This window comes from Vanessa cardui, chromosome 27 (assembly GCF_905220365.1).
Source record: "Vanessa cardui chromosome 27, ilVanCard2.1, whole genome shotgun sequence".
Classification (NCBI taxonomy): Eukaryota; Metazoa; Arthropoda; class Insecta; order Lepidoptera; family Nymphalidae; genus Vanessa; species Vanessa cardui.
This window is the reverse complement of record NC_061149.1, coordinates 7,409,241-7,426,864: the sequence shown is the minus strand read 5'-3', so window position 1 is coordinate 7,426,864 and position 17,624 is coordinate 7,409,241. Positions and strand designations below refer to the sequence as shown.

The 17,624-nt window shown below is 39.3% G+C and overlaps 1 protein-coding gene across 1 annotated transcript; it reads left to right on the top strand.

Annotated features, from left to right (window-relative positions):
• Positions 1–375: 375 nt before the first annotated feature.
• LOC124541209 (mediator of RNA polymerase II transcription subunit 16) lies at positions 376–16,269 on the top strand. Its single transcript, XM_047119080.1, has 20 exons — positions 376–546; positions 680–857; positions 1,041–1,173; positions 1,798–1,927; positions 2,124–2,272; positions 2,827–2,991; positions 3,474–3,590; positions 4,413–4,477; positions 6,757–6,900; positions 8,076–8,180; positions 8,940–9,057; positions 9,533–9,653; positions 9,974–10,060; positions 10,332–10,494; positions 11,048–11,217; positions 11,879–12,018; positions 13,298–13,398; positions 14,746–14,846; positions 15,560–15,700; positions 16,173–16,269. Exons 1-20 carry the CDS (start codon positions 485–487, stop codon positions 16,207–16,209), a joined length of 2,427 nt encoding a protein of 808 aa, XP_046975036.1. The 5' UTR covers positions 376–484; the 3' UTR covers positions 16,210–16,269.
• Positions 16,270–17,624: the final 1,355 nt, after the last annotated feature.

Below are 17,624 nucleotides of genomic sequence, written 5' to 3'. Positions count from 1 at the left end.
GAATAGACAATTTTTGACTTTCTTCGTTATATTATTGCACAAACTTTTATTTTTATTTTTAAAAGATGTTTTTTATTAAAAATATTTACTTTTTAATCATACTAATTATACAATTTGATTAGTACATATTTTTGCAATCCACTTTTAAAAAAAAATCAAAACGAAGAAATATGTTTACATTTAACTTTGAATAAAAATGTTATATGTTTTTATTGGAAATAGTAAATCAAACACTGTATTTTAATTATATTGTTAAAAAACGTTAAAAGAACTCAAGCTCCGTTTTGTTACTCCATTAATAGTTTACTATAATAGGTCTGTATGGAATCTGTGCTAAACGTCAAAGTTTGGCTTCAGAGTTGTCATATCCGACAGTGAAAACTGAAATATAAACGATCAAAAACGCTTTGGATGCTTACCTAAATTAGATTTTAAATAAAAAAAATACATTTTTAAATGCTGTAGCACCCTAATTAACCACAAAATGGAGCTTATTTACTCTATGAGACGTAAACCTTTAAAATGTGAACCGCCTCATTTCGACATGTAACTATTTATTTGAAATTGATCAATTACTAATGAAACTCAGTTCTCGTGAAGTTCAAGTTTTGAACAAAACAATAAATGGTATTGTATGAGTTTCAATAGATTGAATTGGACGTTATTTCCTCTTTTCCAGCACATCAGACCCAGAAGTAATTAGGCCGATTTGTACCATATCGACTTGTAATATCATTGCTTTCACATCGCTGACGGAGCTGTCTGACTCTGATGGGGACACTTGGGGTGGTCACGTCTACGTTTGTGACCTTGACACACCGTGGGATAGTCATAAAGTCACTAGTACTGTACATCCTGTGAGTAACATTTAAAATTTTACAGTAATTTAACCCTAGTTGCAAATACATGCCACTCATTTATGTGTAAATTTCTAATTAATTTCTAAGTATCAACAACATTTCAAATATTAGTTGAGTAATAGATAAACTACATATTTTATATTACCAGTTTGATTACTGATAATTATGTGCTGTTTCCAGGTATCGGCATTAGAATGGGATGGTGAGGGTAAGCAGCTGTTAGTGGCAACTACAGTGGGAGAGGTGTCAGTGTACGGACAAAAAGACTTTCTCCTCAACGAATGGACTTGTCTTTACACTGCTAACTTCCCAGGTATGTGTATATGTATTACAGATGTAAGTTTAATGCCTTCATTAGTATTCCTTTTGTTACATGAAAATCTAAATGCCATCTTATTATAATTTAGTTTATTTTCTTCATGATAGAGCTTTGTGCAAGCGTACCTGGTTATTCACACTCATAAGATATTCTACTGCTAAACAGCAGTACTCATTATTATTTTGTTTCCAAAGCCAGGATAGTAGCCACTTATCACATTTCTAATTAGCCAGTTTCCCTTATCTATTACATAAAAAAAATCTACGTTCTTCATCATCATTGTCATTCCCACATTAGCTTATTTAAAAATATTTTAAAATGATTGTAAAAGTCTATGAAATAGACTTTTGAACATTATTATTATTTATATTTTCAATACACTTACATTTCAGATTAAAATCAACAGATTAATTTTGTTGTACAATAACTGTTTGACCAAGTTATAATATCCTTGTGTTTGTAGTTCCATAAGCTTGCTCACCCTTTTAAGCAGAAGACAACAATCATAACTTTTACTATTTAATAGAATATCTGGTGAATAGATAATACCTATCCTAGGTCCGCTTGCACAAAACCTACCTTATTAGGTACCATATTAATATAAAGTATTGTTTTCAGGAGAACATATAATTAAGGCAATATTTTTCCACAATGGTCGAAGAGTTCTAGCATTAGAAAAGAAACCTGATGCTCCGGTTAGTGAAAGAATACAAATCCTGAGGTCAACGCCAACTTTGAAAGGCTTCGGGTAATATATTGTTTTGTCTATATAATGATTGAAATTATTAACATACCAGTTTCGTTGACATTCAAAACACCATATTTTCAAAATTCCATTGAATTTCATATTATGCTGGAAATAAATGGATTTATTATTAATATATCATAAATGCTAAAAGTGGATGATCTTAAATCTCATTGTCATTATGTATCTCTTTCCGCAGTGGTGTCGCGTGCCGCGGTGCGTGTGTCATATCAAGCACAGGACTGGTGGGTGCGCTGCAGCCGGGGGAGGGGACTCGTGCACAGGTCGCCAGCGACTGCCTTCGTTCGCCGCGAGACCACATCTGCGCCGCTTCCATCGCTCATAAAAGTGAGTATTATTGCCATAAACATCAACATAACACATAAATTTAACAATTAGGTGTCCCTCAGGGTAAAATTGCAGGCCTTTATTTATTGCTTATAAATATTTTATTGCTTATTAAGTGGTATATGTCAAACAAGCTTCGTTAATTTACTTCAGTTTTAGTGTTAGACGACCACCGTGGTCGAGTAGTGTGTACACTGGTTTTCATGGGTACGCCACTCCGAGGTCCCGGGTTCGATTCCCGGACGAGTCGATGTAGAAAATTCACTAGTTTTCTATGTTGTCTTGGGTCTGGGTGTTTGAGGTACGGTCGTTACTTCTGATTTTCCATTACACAAGTGCTTTAGCTACTTACATTAGGATCAGAGTAATGTATGTGATGTTGTCCCATATTTATTTATTTAGTATCACATTTATATTTTTTCTTTTATTTACAATTTATCCTACATTATAAAGTTTAGGAAGTCATTGAAATGATAAGATTTAAAAACTAATTTTTATTTTATTATAGTGTCTTATGTTACAAATATATGAATTCCGTTATATTTGTAATTCAGACGGCAATCTGCTATTGGCGACGGCGTGGCGGCGCGGCTCCAAGCGCGGCGTGCGTTGCGCGGTGTGCTCCGTGCAGCGCTCCAGCGCTTCGCGCGCGGCACCGCTTTCCGTGCAGCTTCAGCCGCTGCCCACCGTCTACTTGCTGGACGATGACATCTCGCCCGGTGAGTCATACGAGACTGTGCCTTTGGTGCATCTATCCTTCATTTGTAAAGATCGTTTTATTACCAGCCAGTTTCACGATTTAAATGTAAGGAGATATTATTTGTCTTCGTAGGATTCTGAATTCCTTGGTTGGTCTTTTCAAATATAAATTATTATATTATTAAAACATCTGTATTAAGACATGCTGACTTAGATAAAAGGCAATTATTATAAACGGTAAGGTCTGAAGCATAACAAGTGCCTAACTGCAAGCAGCAAATATCTGGTCAGCTCCGTAAAAAAATTCATAGACCCTTTCTGGAGCATTTGTCTATGGTTCAAGACTTTTAATGATCATTGGCTAAAACTTCTCCCCGCTACGTAGGGCTGCAGGGTACTCTGCACTGTAAACACAAATTAAGAATAAGACTTAGTAGTGTTGGTTGATTTTGAAGCCGTTGAGATGATTTTAATCATAAAGTCTGATATTATTGAATTCCAGTGTCACTGTGTTGGTGGCTCCGGGACGACACAGACGCCCTCCTCATCGCTGGCAACAATTTAACTCTATGGAAACTCACGGAGCGATCTTACCCAGTACACAAGCTGCTGTCGAAAGGTATGTGCTTATGATTAAATTCTTAACCAAATATATAAGCTCCTTAAATGCCAATAAAAAGAGAATCCCAGTAGTTAGAAGTGATTTAAGTTAGAATTCATATTAATACCTTTACATCAGAAATGTTTCATGTTGCAATGTTACATGTAGATATGTTGCACAAAAATCCGACTAATAGAGATTTGTCGTTCAAATTAAAATAGATGATTAGACAAACAGACATATAAAATCGGTCTAACCATTTCAGAGATAAGCCAAATCAAACAGACAGACAGACAAAACTGGAATAAAAAAAATGTTATTTTGGTTTATGTACCATTTACACCTATATATTTATTTATACGTATGCATTTAGTAAAAAGCGGTTGTTTTAATATTATAAACAAACAGTCCAATTTTATTAAATGTATTGATATCATAAATTTTTCAATAGCTCATCTGTGAAAGAGAAACAAACAGGCTGTTTACTTTATAATATTAGAAAAGATAGAAATCTATATACATAATAAAATTTGAGTGTCTGTTTGTAATATTAAAATAGCCCTTTTTTACTCAATGCATATGTATGTATACACTGTACATATAACAAAATGCTTTTTTTTTTAAATTTTTGTTTGTCTGTGTGTCTGTTTGTTCCGGCTAATTTGTGGAACGGCAGAACCAAATTTGACGGGACTATCTCTGGTAGATAGCTGATATAATAAGGAGTAACATTACCATTAACAGAGTAAATTTTGTTAAATTACAAATAACAATTCCGCATACAATGGTGGCCGGAACAGCTAGTATAATATAATATGAATGTCTGTTTTATTTGTTAAGGCCCGGTACAAGGCAGCACGACGCCTGGCGGTGGACCCAAAACTTTGGACTGTTTCAACACTGTGGTAAGTATAAAAAATATTTAATTATCATAAAAAGTGATCTTACAAATCTGTACCCTAGTAGCAAAAGCGCCATAGTACAATTATGACGGAAATGTAAACCATACTTTGCCGTTCTATATAAAAGTAGCAACCTGGCTGACTTCGCACGGTTGCAATGCTGAAAATAAGTATACTTCAGATTTTGTCTTGTTTCTTTCCTATATTGTCAAATTATTATATAAAATAACCTTTCCCTCGAATCACTCTATCCAATAAACTGCTTGATATAAATAAAATTTTAACAAAAAGAAAAACCGACTTCAAACAAAACACTATTTTAAAACAAATGAATATGCACGAAAAAGTAATAAAAATAATTGCGTATTCAACATATTTTTTAGAGTCTTCCTAAGTTAAATGAAATGAAAAATATTAGACTACTTAAAAGTCGATTAACGATTATATCATGTAGTTATAGTTATTGGTATATTTGGAGCCGGTGTCAGCCACGGTGCCCTTGCCCCAACAATCAAAAGAAAGAAGCGATACGAGCCCCTTGATTGATCCAGTATATTATTGTGTAAACGGTAATTTGTAAAAAATATATTTGTTAAAGTATTCTCGTATTGTTTTTTTGATAGATATACTGTAGGGTTTTATTGGCTGACACCGACTCCAAATATAACAATAATTATAACTACATGATATAATCGTTAATCGACTTTTAAGTAGTCTAATATTTTTCATTTCATTTAACTTAGGAAGACTCTAAAAAATATGTTGAATACGCAATTATTTTTATTACTTTTTCGTGCATATTCATTTGTTTTAAAATAGTGTTTTGTTTGAAGTCGGTTTTTCTTTTTGTTAAAATTTTATTTATTTTTTGATTTTAAGTGAAGCTGATGTTGACTAACTAATTTTTTTTAATATGTATAGATTAAGTGTTCCGTTTATATGAGTCAGAAACTACTTCGAGGACAATTTCAAAGGAAACTTGCGAATAAAGCAAAAATAGACTTTCGAAAATGCGGATTTAATACGTCACGCGGCGTAAACTACTAGGATCCCTCGAAAGAGCTGTAATCGAACTCAGCAAAAAAACTTTAAAAAAGACCAACTATATTTCGTACATCATATGACATCACATCACATACACAAAATTTGATTAAAGATAGTAAGAAATTCTGCCCCATATCGCACCCTAACTGCGAGCCGTATAGGAGTTCTATCACTAGATAGTATAAAACAAAGTCGCTTTCTCTGTCCCTATATCTTTAAATTTACGCAACGGATTTTGATGCGGTTTTTTTTAAAAGATAGTGTAATTCAAGGGGAAGGTTTGTGTATATAATACATGAACAATATAATAAAGAAACACTGATAATTTTAGAAGTTTGCGATGTGATGTCGTATATAAACAAATTCTGTAGTATATTTAGTATCAGTATTGCACCCGTGCGAAGCCGGGGTGGGTAGCTAGTTGATTATAATATTCGACTATGATAATTACATAAACATAACCACATTACGGAAGGTGACTCAAATATCCAAATAACCTATAAATAAAAGATTCGACCGAGTATCGCTAACGTGCTCCTCAGAATTGTTCCGTTCCCTTCCGTTCCGTTACTTTGTCATGGATCCTGTGCTCAGAACCTTACCAAACTTTCACCAAATTACCCTAGAAGTATATATTTTATAATAAAAAAAGAATTTCCAAAATTGGTTAACGTGATTTTCAGTTATTCACCTATTTGTCGCGCATATACATAAGGCAAATTTGAGACTTATGTCGTTTTCACATGGATACCATCATCGGAAAAAAAAATAAAAAAAATGGGACCCCACGGGAAGCACTACCTTTCAAACAAAAAAAAAATTATCAAAATCGGTCCACCCAGTAAAAAGTTATGAGGTAACAAACATAAAAAAAAAAAAAAAAAAAAAAAAAAAAAAAAAAAAAAAATACAGACGAATTGATAACCTCCTCCTTTTGGAAGTCGGTTGAAAATAGTTGTATACTAAAAATGGGTGTTCCTCAAGGATCAATTTTTGGTCCTATAATGTTCTTAGTATATATAAATGGTCTTCCTTTCTATGTTAAAGGTATTTATGCCATTTTGTTGTTTGTCGACGATAGTTGACATAAACAATGCATTAACAGGATTACACGATTGGTCCAGGGGATTGGAAGTTACAAAAATAAATAAAAATGTATGCAATATCAAATACATTAAGCTCCTCTAAAATGTAGAGTTCCCAACTGTCACACAGTAACCAGTGTGTTCGTTCTGCAGTCGTGGCAACAGACGGCCGTGTGGCCGCTGGAGGGCGGCGAGAGCGCCACGCACGTGTGCGCCGCGCGCCTGCCGCCCGCCGCGCACGCCGTGCTCGCCACCCCGCGCGCGCTGCACCTGCTGCCGCGAGACACGCACCACTATGTACGTACGCACGCACACACACACGCACACACACCGCCGCGCACGCCGTGCTCGCCACCCCGCGCGCGCTGCACCTGCTGCCGCGAGACACGCACCACTATGTACGTACGCACGCACACACACACGCACACACACCGCCGCGCACGCCGTGCTCGCCACCCCGCGCGCGCTGCACCTGCTGCCGCGAGACACGCACCACTATGTACGTACGCACGCACACACACACGCACACACACCGCCGCGCACGCCGTGCTCGCCACCCCGCGCGCGCTGCACCTGCTGCCGCGAGACACGCACCACTATGTACGTACACACGCACACACGCACGCACGCACACACACCGCCGCGCACGCCGTGCTCGCCACCCCGCGCGCGCTGCACCTGCTGCCGCGAGACACGCACCACTATGTACGTACGCACGCACACACGCACGCACGCACACACACCGCCGCGCACGCCGTGCTCGCCACCCCGCGCGCGCTGCACCTGCTGCCGCGAGACACGCACCACTATGTACGTACGCACGCACACACGCACGCACGCACACACACCGCCGCGCACGCCGTGCTCGCCACCCCGCGCGCGCTGCACCTGCTGCCGCGAGACACGCACCACTATGTACGTACGCACGCACACACGCACGCACGCACACACACCGCCGCGCACGCCGTGCTCGCCACCACGCGCGCGCTGCACCTGCTGCCGCGTGACACGCACCACTTTGTACGTACGCACGCACACACGCACGCACACACACACGCCGCGCACGCCGTGCTCGCCACCCCGCGCGCGCTGCACCTGCTGCCGCGAGACACGCACCACTATGTACGTACGCACGCACACACACACGCCGCGCACGCCGTGCTCGCCACCCCGCGCGCGCTGCACCTGCTGCCGCGAGACACGCACCACTATGTACGTACACACGCACACACACGCACACACACTCACACTCACTCACACACATAAACGCGTGGACACGCCTCGCACGCCCTGCTCGACACGCCACGGGCGCTCCTCATGCTGACATGAGTCACGCCCTACTACACACGCACGCTTGCACACACATACATTTTTGCACATGTTTTCTCAAATTTCATCGAGGATTCTGCAGATATTATTTTTTTATTTAGAAACGTCCTCTAACATTTCATTATTGTCGTTGGTTTCCGCAGCTGGTTTCCCGTCCAATCGTGTCGAATGGCGCTTCAGCACCGGAAACAGCGGCCGGCGCGGGGACTCCCCCCAAGAAGACAAAGTATGGGCCCGGACTAGCGCCGGTGAGTGGGGCTTCAACCTGGAAGCCAACAAAAGAAACTCATCTGGTTAAATGCTTTGATTTCTATTGGCTTAAAACGTGATAAATTAAAATTCAAAATTTAAAAGCAGATACTAATTAATGCATTAATTATCTTCATATATGAAATGTCGGGCCGAGATGGCCCAGCGATTAGAGCGTCCTTAACCCACGAATGCGGGCTTAGACCCAAGCAGCACCACTGTATTTTCATGTACTTTATTTGTAGTATAATTCATCTCGAGCTTATGAGAATATCGTGAGGAAACGTGTACGTGTCTAATTCCATAGACATTCCGCCACACGTGTATTCCACCAACTCGCATCGTGATAGAGTATGCTCCAAACTTTCTCCTCCCAGGGAGAGACAGTCTCGGCCCGGCCGAGGACTATATAAAGTAAGTAAAGTAAAGTAACAGCCTGTAAATTTCCCACTGTTGAGATAAGGCCTCCTCTTCCATGAAGGAGAGGGTTTGGAACGTATCACCACGCTGTTCCAATGCGGGTTGGTGGAATGCACACGTGGCAGAATTTCGATGAAATTAGACACATGCATGGTTTCCTCCCGATGTTTTCCTTCACCGCCGAGCACGAGATGAATTATAAACACAATTAAGCACATATATATGGTTGTGCTTGCCTGGGCTTGAACCCGCAATCATCGGTTAAGATGCACGCGTTCTAACCACGGGGCCATCTCAGCTCAGGAACTATAGGGCTATATAACGAAAGGCTAATGCAGGGCGGCGGCGCGCGCGTGTGGTGCGTGGAGCTGTCGGCGCTGGGCAGCGTGGCCGTGGCTCTGGACGCGCGTTCGCAGCTTCACGTGTACAAGCTGCTGCAGCCCGCGCCCGACGTGCGTGAGTGCGCGACACTTAAACCATATATCCCCCCCCCCCCAAATCCAATACCATTCAAGCTTAGGTAGCCTTGAGGTCGCTTGTGGAAGTCAATTGAGTAACGTATTTTTATCGAAATATAAATTATGCAATACAATCGGTATTTCTTAGTCATACCATCATTGTGTAAATAAATAAATAAATATGAGACAACATCACATACATTACTCTGATCCCAATGTAATTAGCTGAAGCACTTGTGTTATGGAAATCAGAAGTAACGACGGTACCACAAACACCCAGACCCAAGACAACATAGAAAACTAATGGTAATCTACATCGACTCGGCCGGGAATCGAACCCGGGACCTCAGAGTGGCGTACCCATGAAAACCGGTGTACACATCACTCGACCATGGAGGTCGTCAAATGATGGTTAAGTGCTTGTAAACTCATTTGATTGAGCAATGTTTTGATTTTGAATAATTGTGTACTAGCGACTCCGCTGGCGGTTCAGCACGTGACGTCACTGCTCGAGTACTCCATGGTGTCGGGGTACGACTGCCTCGACGTGCTGATGACCCTCAAATCGAATATCGTCGAAGCTGTCTACGAGAGGTACGTATTATACAAAATTGGCGCCCGACGTGGGGCAATACATATTTTTATTGTTTAATTATTTAAAATTAAACTCGGCTTACTATAAAGGTATACGTATAAATATGAGTCAAATAATCTGCATATGTTGCGTGATGTTACTAGATTATAGATAACCCCCAAATTTTCTCCATAACTTGTGTGTACATTACAGACTGTTATTCTATATGTAATATTAATTGATGATTAAATTGATTAAAATGTTCATACTAACGTTTCGACTTTGCTCTTCTTAGAATAATCTACTTACTTGATTAAAATTAAATTTATTTGACTTACAGATTGACGGAGAATTTCCAAAGACAAGCGCAGTCATTCCAACAGTATTACTACCACAGCTGGCTGAAACTTAGAATTGCTTTGTGCAGGTATAATAGTAAAGTTTTCTTTTATATTTTTTTTAAATTGGATTACATAATTTGCATTTATATCAAACTTAGACCTCATTTGAATATGATTAAAATATAATATTTAAAATAATGAAGTCATATGTTCCTAAAGCACACAGTTCTTTCTTATACTACTTACTATTACTCCTTTATTGCATTGTTTGTGGACGGGCAAATAGGCCCCCAGGTAGTAAGTGGTCACCACCGTCAGTACACGTCAGCCAGTACGCTAACAGAGTGCCGCCCACAGCCTGTCGGGCGCCTGGCAGAGCAGCGCGGCGGCGCTGTCGGCGCTGCAGCTGTGCAGCGCGGCGTGGGCGGCGTGCGCGGCCGCGCTGCGCGACGACAAGCCCGACGCGCTCGCCGCGCTCGCCGCGCTGCTCGACGACCACGCGCCGCCCGACCACGACAAGGTACGCACGCACACGCACGCAGACACACACTCGCACGCGCACATGCATACGCGGACACACACACACGCACACGCGCACACACCCACGCGGAGACACACACACGCACACGCGCACGCACACACACACACGCGGAGACACACACACGCACACGTGCACGCACACACACGGAGACACGCACACGCGGAGACACGCAAACGCGCACAAACACAAGCGGACACACACACACACATTCGAACACACATACGCGGACACACACAAACAAGCACGCGCACATGTGCACGCACCCACATACACACACATTCACACATACACGTGCACGCACGCACGTACACACACATTCACACATACACGTACACGCACGCGAATACACACATATTCATGCAATCACATTCACGCATACTCACACACACACACACACATTCACGCATACTCTCACACTCACACACACAAACACACATACACACACACGGCCGCGCGCGCACACCGACGCGTCACAACACATGCACGCTGAATTCACGTGATGAGAAACCTTATGGTTGATTTGTGATTTCAGAATCTCCTAGCATTAGAGGCTAAAATGGACCTGACGAGCGAGGGGACGCTGCAAGCGTTGCAGCCGCTGCAAGCTCTCAGGCGGCCGCTGCAGCGAGCGCTGCACACGGCGCTGACAGCGCTGGCGGCGATGCAGCCCTCCAACATGCATCAGATGCAGCACCAACACGGGTGAATATACCATAGGACTAGAGTTCATTACGAACGATCAGTATTACATTAAACTCTTGATATATATTGTTGTGGTGTAACAATATAAGTTCTTAGTTGTTAGTGATTTACGGAGTAATAAACCAGCATTTGCAAGCTATGGACGTCTTTAATTGAAAACGAGCCGATCGAATCTCCACATGGCGACCCTCCCAGGATTCGAACCCGGAATCTTCTGATTGATCGAATCCCTACAATATGTCACCGTAAGATTACAAAATTCGGTAGATTACAATCTTACGAGATCGACTGTAATCGGTCGAAATATTGTGAACCGTGAAATATGATTGCAATGTAACGTATTATTTTTCGCTATATTGTAATCTGTCGAACTTAAACTGTCAGATTACAATCAGTTTCGCGTCAAGTTGCAAACTTTCGAAAGCTCCTCCTGATTGGTCGATCGTTTTGTAAGAGCGACCAATCACGTCATCGTTGTTATTCGGTAGCTTACATTCTATTGTAATAAGTAAATTTCAGTTAAATTATAAAAACTAACCTAACCTAAATATTATGAACTATCGAAATTGTTTATATTTAATTTGAAATTGAATACACGTGTAATAGATTATAAGGTACTTGTAATGTTAAGGTGACATGTGTCTCGTGTTGTGGTGTGTAGCTACGAGCTGTGGTGCGCGGCGGGGTCTACGGGCGCGCTCCGGCGTCTGGTGGTGCTGGCGCGGGCGTGCGGGCGCGGGGGCGAAGCGCTGGGCCGCGCACTGGCGCGCCTCTCCATGCCGCACAAGCCTGACCTGCTGGGTGAGCACCACATACCCATGGTCGACCACTGCTGGACATAAGCCCCTCCAATTACACGCCACTGTGATCGTTCTTGGGCTACCCACATCGAGCTCCTGGCAGCCATCTTGCGTAAAATGTCACTCCACCGTGCCCAAGGACGGGTTACACTACCTTTGCCGAGACGCGGAATTTTTTAGCTTTCAGCAGCATATATTTGTTATGTTGAGCAAAATAAAATGTAATTAATTCAAGTATGCTCATAAGAGCACTTTTGAAATATGTTAGTGTTGAATTAAATGCACCATTTGTTCGGAAAGTAGATTCTACCGAGAAGAACCGGCAAGAAATTCAGCCTTAATTTTCCATTTATGAATAGTTAGTACAATGAGTACCAAAAATTCTATAATATTACAATCGAGTTTATAGGTCTATTGATGGTATTGGCAAATTTTACTTTTTTTAATTTTCTAACAACAGTTCCAGTGCAATGAAATTTTTAATACTATTATAAATGTGAAATAACTTTGTCTGTCTGTCGCTCTTTCACTACCAAACCACTGAACCGAATTGGATGAAACTTGGAATGAAGCAAATTTTAACTCCAAGAAAGGACATAGGCTACTATTTTGCCTACCACATGACAACCAAACCCATAAAACGATAGCGAAGCCGCGGGCGATAACTAGTTAGAAATAATTTAGTGTACAATACCGTACATATCTTATATCCCTATAATGTTTGTGCAAACCATAACTAAGACAGAGTCGAGATGGCCCAGTGGTTAGAACGCGTGCATCTTAACCGATGGTTGCGGGTTCAAACCCAGGCAAGCACCGCTGATACTTGTGCTTAATTTGTCTTTATAATTCATCTCGTGCTCAGCGGTGAAGGAAAACATCGTGAGGAAACCTGCATGTGACAAATTTCATAGAAAATTCTACCACATGTGTATTTCACGAACCCGCATTGGAACAGCGTGGTGGAATATGTTCCAAACCCTCTCCGCAAAGAGAGAGGAGGCCTTTAGCCCAGCAGTGGGAATTTACAGGCTGTTGTTGTTGTTGTTGTAGTACTAAGACATAACTCATAAACTCAAATTCAGTGAGCTCTATATATGTGTGGGCACACAAAGACCACTATATAACCAATGTAAAATGTCCCACTATATAACCAATGTAAAATGTCCCACTATATAACCAATGTAAAATGTCCCACTATATAACCAATGTAAAATGTCCCACTATATAACCAATGTAAAATGTCCCACTATATAACCAATGTAAAATGTCATCGTTAGAGGAGTGTGCGTTGCTGTGCGCACAGGCGCCGGCGCGGGTGTGGGACGCCCTGCCGCGCTGCTGCGTCGCGGCGCCGCACGGACGAGCCTGGCCGCTATTTGTGAGTACCAATTGATATCCAATGTCTTGAATTAATTGTCTACACTAATATTATAAAGAGGAAAACTTTGTTTGTTTGGTTGTAATGAATAGGCTCAAAAACTACTGGACCGATTTTAAAAAATCTTTCACCATTCGAAAGCTCAATTAATCCCGCATGATGTTCTGATGTTGGTCTGGCTGAGGTGTTGTGATCACGAATTTGAGGTTTATCACAATAGATCCAAGCGCCGGTTGCAGTAATTCTTCAAATGTGACCGTATCAGCAGTAGGGATATTAGAAGACTGATTATGAACCGTTATCTACGCGGGCGAAGCCGCGGGCGACCGCTAGTATTTTATATTTAGACATGTTTTAGTTAATAGGTCTATTTATCTTAAATACATACCCATCAAACCAATAAACAAAGTCCTTATAGGTAAATGATTAAAATGGTAAGTTGAATGGAATAGAAGTTGTTCTTTTGACTCCATTTATATCCCAGTTACAGCAAAGTGGTTGGGATAAAAATCTTAAAAAGTACATCAATGTGCCCTATGATCTCAATCATCACTTCAAATACGAATATGAAGTATTCCTCCTCGGAGTTAGAATGTAATATGATCTTGCACACAGTTCTACCACCAAGTAGATTCCATTAAAATCTCTTATAAATTTTGTGTTAAGTCCATTAGAGATTTTGTGTTCTTTTTACAAACACAACAAAGGAAGACATTCATCAATTTTAAAAAGTTTGGTTCAATATTTTGCCTTTAATGGCAATTCCCTCAAATAAAAACAAATATTAAAATTATAATGAAGCATATCCTTGACACGCTATCACGTAAATTATGCTAAAAACAAATTTTAAAGCCGTGCAAAATATTTTGTTTAAGACACCTAGTGAGTTAAAAATATTTACTGTATAATCTCGACCTGGTGGAATGGTAGCAAGAGTACTAGCAGCATTTTCCCTTTGAATCGCAATTCCGATCCTCTGGGCAAAATACAGTAATTATACAGTAACTATTTTTCCATTCATATTTGTATGTATTTAAGGACTTAGTGTTAAAAATTATTATGTGAATAAATATACATTATATTAAGATAGTGAGTACTATGCACAAATTATATTGAAAAGGCTCGCATATAAAAGATGAGCCATTTTATATATAAACATAAACATTTAAACAATATTAATAAAAATAAAACGACAAATAAGCATCGTCATTCGTCATTTCATTTGACTTTGACATAAAACGTCACGATTATAAATAATGCTTAGAGTCATAGTGACGGCCGTAAGAGTCAATAACCGAAAATATATGAAATTACGATGTTTTTTTAATTAATTTTTTTTTATTACAGTTTGAGTATGGTGTTGAACCAAAATCACTACGCTACGTTCCGGAGCCTCCGCCATTCGCACAGTCCGATATAACGCCATCTTTAGATATGGATTCAATAAGGTATAATGTAACAAGTAGATAAAACCTGTTTTAATGCCCATAATTTTAAATGCTCACAGCACGTGTGAGTTTTAAAGCATTTTGTAAATTATATCATTATTATTTAACACTCATTAAATTCTTACTAGCGGTTGCTTGCGACTTTGCTCTCGTGGAAGTTGAATATATTTACAAATTAACTTAAAATATAAATTTAGTTTGAGACCTCTTTGTATACCATATTGATGTTTTTCATTTCATATTTTTAACTTTAAAAAATGACGGACTTCCATACAAACTTTCAACCCCTATTTTACCCCCTGAGGGGAAAAAATTTCGATATTTCTTCCTTGGTGGGTACTCAAAAAAAACGATCCTATTCCTAAATCTCAAATCCCTGATTTTAATAGTTTACGCTCGGCGACGATGAATCAGTCGTTCAGGACGTGTTATTTCGTATATATACTATAATCTATATGTGTATAATTCACAAACATAGTTATAATCATATTTAAGAAAAATAACAAGAACGTTAAGCAACACATAAAATATGCAAATGACATATCAATCTTTTATCCTCTCAAATAACATGGCCGTCGCCCGCCCTGTCAGATATCTTCTGTAACGCTTCGTCGTATGTCCGGTGACGTCACTTGATTTTCGTTCAACAATAGATGATAGGAATAATATTTATTTACATCAAATATCTAAAGCTCGAGTGTCTTGGTGGTTAGGTACATGTATCTGGGTGGGGGGAGGCGGGCAGCGCGCTGGCGGCAGTGCGGCCGCTGTGGAGCGCGCGCCCTCGCCGCCGCACAGCCGTCACGACATCCACTGCAGAGGGCGTACGATGGACGATTCGCGGCTGCATGCAGGTATAATAACTGAACTCATTCTTATTGGCCATGTTTGATATTGTCATGTTTGATATAGGTAACAGGTATTGGTTGTCATGTGTTAGGCAAAAAAGTCTAGCTTATGTAATTTCTTGGAGTTCAAGTTCGCTTCATACTAAAGCGGTTTGGTCGTGAAAGAGCGACAGATAGAGTTACTGTAACATTTATAATATTGTAGATAATCCCGTACATCGTTGATGAGCTACCATACTAAGATGATATTTTGTTTGTACCTGTAATTATATAATTATAAAAAAGCTCACTTACCTTTCAAATGCAAACACAACAATACTCAGCTGTTTTGCAGTACCTACCCAAAGTCTTAATATATTCATTTATATGAAACCGTAAGCGTTGCGGAAGTATTGTAACAAAAGTTTATAAGGTAAAGTATTTTAAAGTCAACTACAATTTTCTCGTTCATGTCTTTATAAAGTTTCCCTTTTTTCAGATGCGGTGGGAAGTGGACCCTGGTGTCCAACGTATAAACTGAAAATAGCCTTAAATCAATTGTTGTAAATATTAGGTATAAATAAATGAATATTTTTATAATGTTTTTTTTTAATTTACCTGTTCTCATACTAATTACAAGTTATATTTTGTTTGTTTCATGTTATTTTGTATAAATTCTTTATTCCTGGGAACAAAGATTATTATATCTCTCGAGAACTACGAGGAACATTCACTGCAGATAACAGCATTGCAAGTGCTTTATACACAAGCTGCGCTAATATTACTCTCGAAGACATCGACAAAAACTGGTACTGGCTGAGTCCGTCTATACTTGATCCAATAGATGATATTTTTATAGATGCAATATTTTTATTTTTGTTTATTTTAAAGAACTCCATATAGGATAGACCGCAAGTATATTAAAAATTTAAAACACTTTAATTTTCTGCAATAAATGCGTTTTCAAAATGTCCCCACGAAAAATCTATATGTCGTATGACGTCACTGCTGTCTGTCATTGACCCACTGATCGTACGTGTCTTCGCTGGCTTTCATACTTATATTTTTTTCGACATTTGAGATATTTTTTTATAAAAATTTAAGACGGACTATCGCTACTCCGAAAAAAAAACTTTGTTGACGTATGTTTTGAGTTAATTTGATCATCTGCTTAAATAAAGTTTCCAAATAAATGGGTTTTTGACTGGACCTTCTGACACAAAATTAACATAAAACTGCCTAATGTCTTAAATTTTCGCGATTATTACACATTTAAACAAAACTAGTTATAACGGATTTGAATCGCATATATTAATTTTTTTTTGACATCCCAACGTTTCGAGCACTTTACAGCGTTCGTGGTCACGGGTAGTTTTATTTAAATAAAACTGCCTTTAAGCTGAAAAGAGGAATCTGGAGTCTGGTTTGACAAAACCAACTTCAATTTTCATTTGAAAAAAATTCGTTTTAGTGTTCAATTTTTACAAATATAATCTCAAATAAGTAGTCATAACAGTAGTGACGTCACCGAACGCTAAATTGATTTTTTGAAATACGTTCCGTTTCACGTTACCTTAAATCGTAATTATTGTTAAAAAACAAAATATTATCAAATATAAATTGCAGTGGCCCTTCTTTTTTTATATTTTTTTAACATTTTAATAGCTAAATTTTCATAAACATTAGATTTGAATGTTCCCTATTCAACTACAAGGAGGATTCAGATTTGTGAGTTTACCGTTAAAAAGTCACTACCCACTTAACCACAGTAAAAAACAGTTCATTAAATCAATCGTCTTTTATTTAAAAACTTCCTGGTTTCAGTTCCATAAGTATTTTAAAAAATAACTTTATTATTTCCGTCTTCAGTGTGCTGGTATTTGTACTGTTCAATTTTATACCTGGTAGACATAATTCAATGTTACAAAAAAATAATGCAAAATATATTTTT

What these genes read in the sequence shown, in the direction of transcription:
- LOC124541209 (XM_047119080.1), top strand. Translation starts at nt 485, where the DNA reads ATGGAGCTTATTTACTCTATGAGACGTAAACCTTTAAAATGTGAACCG. An exon ending in TGGACTGTTTCAACACTGTG is followed by an intron (nt 4,478 to 6,756) that starts GTAAGTATAAAA and finishes TTCGTTCTGCAG; the next exon opens with TCGTGGCAACAGACGGCCGT. An exon ending in TTAGATATGGATTCAATAAG is followed by an intron (nt 14,847 to 15,559) that starts GTATAATGTAAC and finishes CTTGGTGGTTAG; the next exon opens with GTACATGTATCTGGGTGGGG.